The sequence below is a fragment of the Corylus avellana genome, chromosome ca5 (assembly GCF_901000735.1).
Source record: "Corylus avellana chromosome ca5, CavTom2PMs-1.0".
Taxonomy (NCBI): domain Eukaryota; kingdom Viridiplantae; phylum Streptophyta; class Magnoliopsida; order Fagales; family Betulaceae; genus Corylus; species Corylus avellana.
In genome coordinates this window covers 15844601-15855136 of record NC_081545.1, presented here as the reverse complement: position 1 = coordinate 15855136, position 10536 = coordinate 15844601, and the positions used below count along the sequence as shown (strand labels likewise).

Sequence of the window (10536 nt, the reverse complement as noted above, 5' to 3'; positions counted from 1 at the left end):
GTTCGTATTGGAGAGGAAGATAAGCCAATCTGGGTGGTATCTAAAAGTGGGAAATATTCTAGTTTTGATACCTAGAATGCTATTAGGGAGTAGAAAAATCCAATGGAATGGTTTCGTCTGGTTTGGTACCCTTTAGCAGTGCCAAAACATGCTGTTATTGTGTGGCTTGCTATGAGAAATGCTCTTTTTACGGGAGACGAGATGCTGCAATGGGGTTTTTAGGGAGAAGTGAAATGTGTTTTTGGTTGAAGGGTGATTGGAGATAGAGACAATTTATTCTTCACTTGTGGTGTTAGCAAAAGAGTGTGGCCCGGTGTTATGCAGAAATGTGGTGTGATGAACCCTCCCTTTTTTGGGTTTTTAATGGGATGATGTAGTCTCTTTGGGGATACAACAATGGATGATAAAAAAAAAAAAAAAAAAAAAAACATTGCAAGCTAATTTTTATAGGCTTGCCTTTGGTTTTACCATTTATCATTTGTGGAGAAACAGGAATGAAGTTAGGCAAAGTTGGGCATCCTAAAACTGATGAGCAAATTCTGCAGCAAATCCTTTGGGAAGTGAGGGCAAAGTTGTAGACAAAAGGCAAATTTCGGTATACAGCTAGAAATGACGAGCTTTGTGGCTTTTTGGATGTCGATAAGATGATTTTGGTTTAGTTGGTTTTGCTTGTTTGGTTGGTGGGGTTGTTTTATCTCCCTGTTGTTGGTTTCTGCAGAATGTTCCTTTTTCTGTTTTCTGCAGGTAGGCTTCTATTTTGGGTTTTCTGGTTTGTAAGGGGGTTTCTTGTAAGGGGTGTCTGCCTTTAGCTGTGGCTAAAGTTTGATGTAAGTGGTATTTTGTGGTTTATAAAAGTTATCCAAAATATATATATACTTCAGAAGTCATTGAATAATATTGAGCAGAATGTAAATGGTCCCCGAAAGCCTTAAATACACATGTACCTACTGGTCAATATATCATTTTCAGAATCTGATAAAAAATCTCTCGCGGAGTAGTCTTGGCTCGTCACTTCCAGCTAACATTGGCTAGCATATCCCAAGTGAGATTGGATATTAAAGGCAGTTTTCTGTTACTTCAGTCATATTCAAAATATGTTGTCTGAGGGAGTGGAAGACACGTGTATTTTAAACATACATTCAAGATAATTTGGTGAACCCAGAGGAAAAATATGAGTACCTACAGCAAACAGCAAAACTTCACTGAAACTGGCTGCATCTCAAATAATCTATATCATGACAACCAACAACTCAGCACAAGCATTCTGCATAAGCAAATGGCTGCAACTCACAAATCAGCACAAACAATGCACAAGCAATTGGCTGCAACTCACACACTGTCACTTGCATCATCAGAAGAGGCAAAACACCCCACCATCCAGTCACAGCAAACTCAACTACCTCCAAACATACTATTCCTCATTATCTCTGCTTCTAAAAAAAAACTACCACTAGACATGATCCTCATTCTTTTTTTTTTTCTTTTTTTTTATTTTTTTTATATATATATATATAGGTAATCAGAGAAATTTTATTAAAAGCGTAGACGACGATCCTCATTCTTAGCTCCCAATTTATCTTATGAATTATTCTCTTCAGCTTGAAGATGATTTCCATGTCTAATATTATTTCTCGCCCTCCATAAATTGTAGATAGAAGCACTCAAGCACAATCTAAACAGGACAGCACGCATCCCCTTACCATTCTAATCTTTGACTCCTCTATCAATAAATCATCCTATTCATTCAGAGTATCCTTAATCAAACACTTCCTGACAGTTTCTAATCAAACCCTTTTACAGAAAATAAACTTAAAAAATAAGTGGTTTCTATCTTCAATACAACTTCTACAAAAAACATAAGGAACATTACCTCCAAATCCCCAACTAAGCAATCTGGCCCTTGTGGTGAGACTGTCCCAAGCTGCCAACTGCAATATGAATGCTTGTCTAGGAATAGCCAGTGAAAACCAAATTAATCTCCACCACCTGACTTGCTGCTGCTTATGCCTAGTAACTTCCCATTTAGCAGCACAATTGTACACTCCATTTTTAGAAAATTTCCAAGTAGGCTGATCAACATCACCAATATTCACCATTGACAGCCTACTCTGAATCTTAAAAACATCATCAGAGCGTAACTTATTAAAAATATGAGTTTCATTTATAGTCATACCGTTTATTAACCATATGTACTTAGCATGCCCCTCTGCTTTGCCTCTATAAACTTTGTCTAGGTATGCAACGGTCTGTCAACTAAAATACAGCATGACCCAGAATTATGTAATTTCTTAAACATCACAACATTTGTTGAGAAATTATAAGCAAACCATGCATATTGCACAAAATATTCCCAAGTTAGTTATTGAACAGACTTAATTCTTGACTATTACATACAACTATTGGATGTGGAAACGCATAAGAACGATGTTATCTGGTTGAGGAAAGAAGTGCATTCTATTAGTCTTGAATCTCTATAAACAAAGGAGTAGTAAGCATCCGTGGAAGGCACAGAAAGAAGCCTCGAATAGTAAGCGAGCAAACCATGCATATTGCAGACAATTCTCCAAAGTAACTCCTAAACAGACTAGACTCATGCCTTCTAAATACAATTATTTCCTACAGAAATTAGAAAATTGAGCAGAAAATGACATTTGTTCATTGATCCGATCAAAAGCATATTCGATTACCCTAGTTCTAGCTAGAGAACAGAGGAGGGAGCACCCGTTTAAGTAACAGAAAGAAGTCCAAAGAACATTAACATAATGAAAAGATGAACATCACAATTCACCAACCATCCATTCAATTCATGTCCCTTGTCCATAATACTCGGGGACAGGCAGGTCCTCGTCATCAGGAGGAGCCATAACCCATTCCCCATTTTCATCACGCACCAGCCCTCTGTTCTTTTCCACCCACCATGACCCCGGAATCAAGCACTCATCCTTGAGAAACTCACAGGACTTGTTAACCAAAGCCAAGCTCCTCTTGACCTTCAGCTCAAAATCCCCTTTCTCACCATTCCATCCAGCCACCACATGCAGCATGGCCTGCAAATTATGCCAGTCACTCGGATTCTTGGAGTCCTTCAAGCTCGGCGACTTCCTTGTATCTATCACCAGCTCAATCCCCGTGTACTCGTACCCCAACAGCTGCCCTGGATAGTGGGTTATTAAGTCGATTGTGTTCTTTACATGCAAAACCTTCAGATTTGTATACTTGTTGAACCTCTCATTGAAAGCTTTATTCCCAATTTGTGGGCACCCAAATACAATAGCTGCAACCGGAATATCGGAAACCCCATTCTCCACCAAATCGAAAGCGCTCAAGACCGATAAGCTTGCGCCAAGGCTGTGCCCTGTTAATGTGACGCTTAGCTTCTCATCTTTGTATTGCTGTATCAAGCCTTTGATCTTGCTTAAAACCTGTGTTCTTGCACTGACCTTTGTGAAGGGTGAGTTGGTGTCGTCTGAGGTGTAAATAGTAAGCCAGCCGTTCATGACTTTTGGAACCTTTTCATTATCACCATGGCTATCACTACTGCTACTACCATCATCGCCATCGCCAAATTCAGCACGCGCATTTGGACGAATCAATTGCATGGCAGATTTGAGATCAGCGTCTAACACATCAACCCACTCGTAGCTCCTTGTCGTCCCGCGCCACACGACATGTATTTCGCGTCGGCCCAGGGCGCGGCTGACGTCGTTAGTGGTGACGGCGATGTAGCCAATCCAGTTGGACTCACGGTCCCAGGACTCGCGCGACTGCGAGTGGAGAAGAAGGGCTTCAGGGTGGCCGACTTTGGCGGTGGCGTAGAGGAAGGACACGACTTGGTAGTCGGAGGCGGCGTCAAACATGACTTTGTGGAAGAATGAGGCCTTTCCATAGCGGCTGGAGCCGCAGTACTTGGAGTTCTGGTCGTTGTTGAATGCGTCGTAGGTGGCCTGGCAGAGGTCGCCGCAGCGGAGGATGAGCTGGCGGAGGGAGAGGTCGAGGGGGTCTAGAAGGCCTTCCCAGTTATTGCTGCCGAGGAGTTGAGACCATTCTGTTGATTCGGCTGCTTCGGTTGCTGGGTTCATCGTCACGGCGGGGGCGTGTTTGGGGCTCAGAGTGTGTGTCGTTGGATTATTTCCCATTTAGATAAAGGAAATATTTTCTGAGGTTTGACGGAGAAAGGAACGGAATTTGTGTCGTTTAAATGGATACAGATGTCTATTGGGGGGATAAAAAAATGGGTGGCGATAAGGGTGGCGCTGTCTGTTGATCGCTGACCGGACCCACCATGAAGAAGTCATTTGTTATTGTTTTTTGGCATGTATTTTTTTATTTGGCCATTGTCGTCCGTTTTTGTTTGTGTCGGTGGATTGGTTGGTATGGAAGGGCAATTTTAAAAGAGAAAGTAGACAGTGTGAAAGCAGTGGTTCAACGTGATCGCAGGAGTTGATGTTGGGGCAATTAAGTTATAAATTATTGAAATGTCTTGGAAAAAAGCTTTAGGGATCTAGAAAAGAAATCTAAGTGAGTAGATTTTAAAGTGCTTTAAAAATTAATTTAAAAAAGCAGGGGGAATTTGTCAGCATCGGTATTAAGCTCTTCAAATAAAAATTAAATTTAACAAAAAAAATTTACTTTTTTTAAATTTAAAGAGTAATTTTTAAAATGAACTAAAAAATTTACTTTTTCAAATAAATATTATTATTATTATTATTATTTTTTATTTTTGTTTCTTAGTAGATAGAGAGAAAGAAAATGAATATACAAGAGCAACTCTATTGAGCTCTTTAAATTTGATTTTTCTTTAAAAATTTGAAAAAACTCACAAAAAGAGTCATTTAACAAATTGAACTTTATTTCAAATTTTAACTTTGATCAACAAAGCTCTTCAAATACCAAGTGCCAAAAAGTGAAAGTTATTTAGTTTTTTAATCTTATATATTCGTTTTCCTTCTCTCTCTCATCTACCAAGAATAATAATAAAAAAAAAGAATTAAAAAAATAAGAAAATAATAATACTTAATTAAAATAGAGGAAGATACAGAGAGTTTGATATTTGGTTCATTTTATAAGCGATTCTTCAAATTTAAAAAAGTTAGTTTTTCTTTTCAAATTTAACTTTTATTTGAAGAGCTCAGTATGCGGATGCTCTAAAATTAAATAACTTTCACTTTTTGGCACTTCGTATTTGGAGAGCCTTGATAATCAAAGTTAAATTTGAAATAGAGTATAGAGCTTGTTAACTTATTCTTTTTGTGAATTTTTTCAAATTAAAAAAAAAAATCAAATTTAAAGAACTCAGTAAAAATGTTTTTTTTTTTTTTTAAGTGCAGGTTGCATTCGGGTCAAATCGTAACCCTGGACAGGTAAGATGCAGGGGCGGAGATCCATCAAGTATTATTTGGACTAGAAAAGCTGATTACAATAATGTCTGACTCTTTATTCTTTTAAAAATTGCAAAATGAAACTGTGAAACCACCGCGTGTTGACGCCGCCTGGTTATGATGGGTTGGTGGACGGTGGTTCATGATTCATCCATGTTTCTGCATGTTGCCATGTCATTATTTCATGCGTGCATTCCAATTGGTACTAAGGGTTTTTCCATTTATTTTTTTTTTCTAACAAAAAAAAAAATCCAAGGAGGAGGGAATTGATTCCTGGAATCTGAGGATTAGAGGAGGAGGCTGATTTAGAAGTTCTATGAGTCTTTTTATGGAAATTTTTGTTTTTGCTTACTTTCAAGAGGTGAAAAGATCCTTGGTTGAGACGAAATAAAATGTCCAGAAGTCCTGAACCAGTCAGGCCCTCCAAACTTGAAGGATTTGAGGATAAAAAATGGGAAATAAGTATTTTTTTAATTTGGTTTTGCAATTATGAAAAATATTCGATTTGAATTTGAATTGTTTTGGGTTGGTTATATGCAATTATTTTCTAAAGTAAATGCAATTTAATTGGCTTTTATTGTCCTAATCCATTTATCAAATAGTCACAGACAAACTCTGCCACATTGGTGGATGCAATCATGCAATTTTGGCAACTTCCACGCTCCCTCCTACCTTGCCGTGTTACGATTTGACTTCAATCCAACTTCCACTAACAAATCTATTTTCTTCAATAATATATATGCCCCACCCCTCCGGTCCGTTTACATTTTCTTCAATAATGCCCCCCTGTTTACATTTGCCTTTTTAAAGTGCGTGTAAGGGAGTACTTTTTTGAAACACAATTTTAAAATACAAACTGCAATTTTTATTTTTTTAAACTATTCAATCATTTCATATATCATTGATGAATACTTTGATCAATACATTTGGCTATTACAATGTCAAAAGCACATTGAGGAGGTTTTTATTATATGAATCACTCTTTCCATAATTGTGAGTACACTATTTGCAAGCTTATGAGTTGCTTCGTTCACCTCCTGTCGTGAACATGAGAGACTCTACTTTGTATAAGAGATTGCAACACAATTCGAGCATCGTCAATTATTTAGCCATATCGACACCAATTTTGCCCCTCTTTCCGTAAAGCCTGCACTACTTGTAATGTATCTCCTTCCGGCTCCACCTTATTTCACACTATCTCTTTAGCAAAAATAATTGCCCATAAAGCAGCAACAAATTTAGCTACAACGGGATCAATAATATTACCTTTTGGAGATTGCAAGGTACCCAACACCTCCCCCATAAAATCACGTACAATGACTCATATGCCCATATTCCTATTATGTATGTCTACCGCAGCATCCCAATTGACCTTAACAATTCTCTCAAAATGAATCGTCCAACAATGGCAAACCATTGTTTCTTCATCTTCCGTCTTATGCTGGATGGCCTGTGTACCTTTATATTCTTGAATGGACTCGAGAGCCTTCTGAACAAGTTGGTTAGGATGGTCGAAAAGTCCCCCATAGACCACATAATTTCTTCTTAGCCACAAGTTCCGAGCGACCACCGCCATTGCCTCCGATTCATCCTTATCCAATTTTTTGCACATGTTATCTACGAAGAGTATAAACTCATCATTCATCTCACCACATTTTTGAAACTTCCAACAACATACACTCCACACATCTCTAGTTGCAGGGCAGTTCCATAAAACATGCTCTGTTGTTTCCTCTGCCTTCCCACATATAGGGCATAGAGAGAGTCGAGCACAATTTTCTTCTTAAACAAATCGCTTTTGTCGACAATGCATTGAGACATGTCCTCCACATGAACACTTTTACAACATTTAGGACCCTCATCTGCCAAATGCTCTTCCATGTATCCGTGAAACGAGACGTATAAGAACTTTCCCCTTTATCATTCTTCGTACATGAGTTTGCTAGATGATATGCACTTCTAACATTGAACTCTTCCGATGCTGAGCACCTCCACATCTGTTGATTTCTACCATTGAACATGCTAAGGGGAATTTGACTAATTTTTGCCTTAATATCCTCCTCAAAGGCCGCCACAAGCAAGGTAGAATTTCACCACCGAGTGTCCCTGTCAATAAGATCAACCACTACTGCATCTTCTGAAAGTCCCCTTCTAAGAATATAAGGGCGTACACACGACCTGATTCTGTGGGATCCATTTGTTGTAAAAAAAAATTTTATTTTCTCACCATTCTCGACTCTCCAAGTAAGCCCCTCCTTAAATAAATCTCTGGCAAACCATATGCTCCTCCATAAATACGAGGGTCAGTTTCACAACAGCTAACGGCTTCGAGTTCTGAAGTACACGCCAACCCTACTTTGCTAGCAGTGCCTTATTGAAGTTCTCTAGGTCCCGAAATCCCAATCTCCCATTCAATTTTGATTTCCCCATTTTGGTCCAGTTCACTTGGTATTGAATTTTTGCATCATTATCCATATGTCCCCACCATAACTTCTTTATCATGGAATTTATTTCAATGCAAAGAGCCTTTGGGAGCTTCAATAAACTCATTATGTACGTAGGAATAGCTTAGACAATTGCTTTTAGCAAAATCTCATTCATAGCTTGAGATAAGAATTTTACCTTCTAATTGCTTATAAGATTCAAAATTCTATCTTCGACTGACTGAAAAGTTCACCTTCGAGACCTTCGAACCATTGCTGACCCAAATATTTATCAAAGCATTGGGTAGGTTGTACCCTAGAGATTGCAGAGATTCTAAGTTGATTGGCTGCACATGTATTTTTGTTGAAGAAGATATATGTTTTTTCTTTATTAAAAATCAAACTGCAATTTTGTTAAAGGCTTTTATGTGTTATCAAATTGCACTTTTTTTTTTTCTTTTTTTTTTTTATAATTTTTTTAAAAAAGGAATTGCTATGATTCCTCATGACATGAATATTATTTTTAAAAAAAAAAAAAAAACTTAACAGTTCTCTTTTTAAAATTACATATTCAAACAAGGATTCCGCTTACATTCTGTTTTAATAACAGCATGTATGTTGTAGTTTAAGCAACGATCAAGATTAAATCTCTCAAAATCATTTTTCATTTTCTCTTTCCTATTAAAAGCTTCTCAAAGTAAATTAATTTTGAAATTTAATCTTGACCGTTATTTACATTACAACATGCATACTGTTATTAAAATAATAGCATATAAGCATATCCCTCAAACCCTTAAAATACCCCGTTACTATGCATTTCCCATACCTACCAAATAGAACGACAATAATAACAGACAATGACCAATACACCTCCCCTCGCTTCTTTAAAGAAATGAAAAATAAATAATAATAATAATAATAATAATTTTGACTTCATCGTTTCAATTCTTTTATATAATCCAACAAAATACACCTCCCCATCTGCCCATCTGCATTATACAAATCTTCCCCTCCCTTCCACTACGAGTCTACAACCATGAACGGAGCTGAAGCAATTACATGGCCTCAACTCCTGGGCAGCAATAACTGGGAAGGCCTTCTAGACCCCCTCGACCTCTCCCTCCGCAAGCTCATCCTCCGCTGCGGCGACCTCTGCCAGGCCACCTACGACGCCTTCAACAACGACCAAAACTCCAAGTACTGCGGCTCCAGCCGCTACGGCAAGGCCTCCTTCTTCCACAACCTCATGTTCGACGCCCCCTCCGACTACCAAGTCGTCTCCTTCCTCTACGCCACCGCCAAAGTCAGCAACGCCGACGCCTTTCTTCTCCATTCCCACTCTCGCGAGTCCTGGGACCGCGAGTCCAACTGGATTGGCTACATCGCCGTCACTTCCGACGATGTCAGCCGCGCCCTCGGCCGCCGTGAAATATACGTCGCATGGCGCGGCACAACAAGGAGCTACGAGTGGATTGATGTGTTGGGTGCTGAGCGGGCATCTGCCATGTCATTGATTCGTCCAAACGATCCTGAAAAAGCACCGAAAAAACTTCTCTGTTTCTCTTCTGTTAAACCGTTAAGGAGAGAAAAGATTCCAAAAGTCATGAGGGGTTGGATTACCATTTACACCTCAGACGACCCCACGTCACCCTTCACAAAAACAAGCGCAAGAGCACAGCTTCTAAGCAAGATCAAGGAGTTGACCCACCAATACAAAGACGAGAATTTAAGCGTCACATTAACAGGGCACAGCCTTGGAGCAAGCTTATCGGTCTTGAGCGCTTTCGATCTTGTCGAGAATGGGGTTTCCGATATTCCGGTTTCGGCTATTGTTTTCGGGTGCCCGCGAGTTGGGAATAAAGCTTTCAATGAGAGGTTCAACAAGTACACAAATCTGAAGGTTCTGCATGTGAAGAACACCATCGACGTGATCCCGCACTATCCGGGGCGGTGGTTGGGGTACGTGGACACGGGGATCGAGCTGGTGATAGATACAAGGAAGTCGCCGAGCTTGAAGGACTCCAAGAATCCGAGTGACTGGCATAATTTGCAGGCCATGTTGCATGTGGTGGCTGGCTGGAACGGGAAGAAGGGTGATTTTGAGCTGAAGGTGAAGAGGAGCTTGGCTTTGGTCAACAAATCCTCTGAGTTTCTCAAGGATGAGTGCTTGATTCCAAGGTCATGGTGGGTGGATAAGAACAAAGGGATGGTGCGTGATGACAATGGTGATTGGGTTTTGGCTCCACCCGATGACGAACACCTACCTGTCCCTGAGTATTATTGACAAGGCCCACCAATTGAATGGTTTGTTTTCTTGATTGGTTTGTATTATTATTATTATTATTTTAATTTATCCTAGTTTTAACATTCATTTTAAATAAATTTAAATATATATTTTTTTAAATGGTTGGCATGAGAACCCACATTAAACATGTCAACATTAGTTCATAAAATCTGAGTGTAAAGTGTAGTGTTATGGTCCGATTGGATTTGCAATAAAAACACAATTATAGTGTTTATAAAATTACAGTATGGTTTTCAAAATCGCATTTTAATATTTAAAATTATGCGTTTATTTTTTTAAAATAATCTTTTTACCTACGATTTGAAGACACAAATTCTCAAGTCGTGATTGGGAGTACGCCTGGCGTGCTTCAACAGTGAAGCACGCCAGGCACAAAATTTTTTTTTTTTTTTTTCAAAAAAATTAAAATAATAAAATAATAAAAAAAAAA

General features: G+C 38.8%; 2 protein-coding genes across 2 annotated transcripts; one reads left to right on the top strand and one right to left on the bottom strand.

Moving 5' to 3' along the window:
* Window positions 1–2633: 2633 nt before the first annotated feature.
* On the bottom strand, window positions 2634–4216 carry LOC132181339 (phospholipase A1-IIdelta-like). The gene has a single exon (XM_059594520.1). The coding sequence runs from the start codon at window positions 4134–4136 to the stop codon at window positions 2805–2807; it is 1332 nt and encodes a 443-aa protein (XP_059450503.1). The 5' UTR covers window positions 4137–4216; the 3' UTR covers window positions 2634–2804.
* Window positions 4217–8474: 4258 nt separating this feature from the next.
* LOC132182395 (phospholipase A1-IIdelta-like) lies at window positions 8475–9976 on the top strand (the record flags this gene model as incomplete). The annotated part of the gene is given in 1 exon segment (XM_059595631.1): window positions 8475–9976. A coding segment is annotated over 1 exon segment (1139 nt), but the record flags the coding sequence as incomplete, so codon positions are not given.
* Window positions 9977–10536: the final 560 nt, after the last annotated feature.

Coding starts and splice junctions, on each gene's coding strand:
- LOC132181339 (XM_059594520.1), bottom strand. CDS start 4,136: ATGGGAAATAATCCAACGACACACACTCTGAGCCCCAAACACGCCCCC.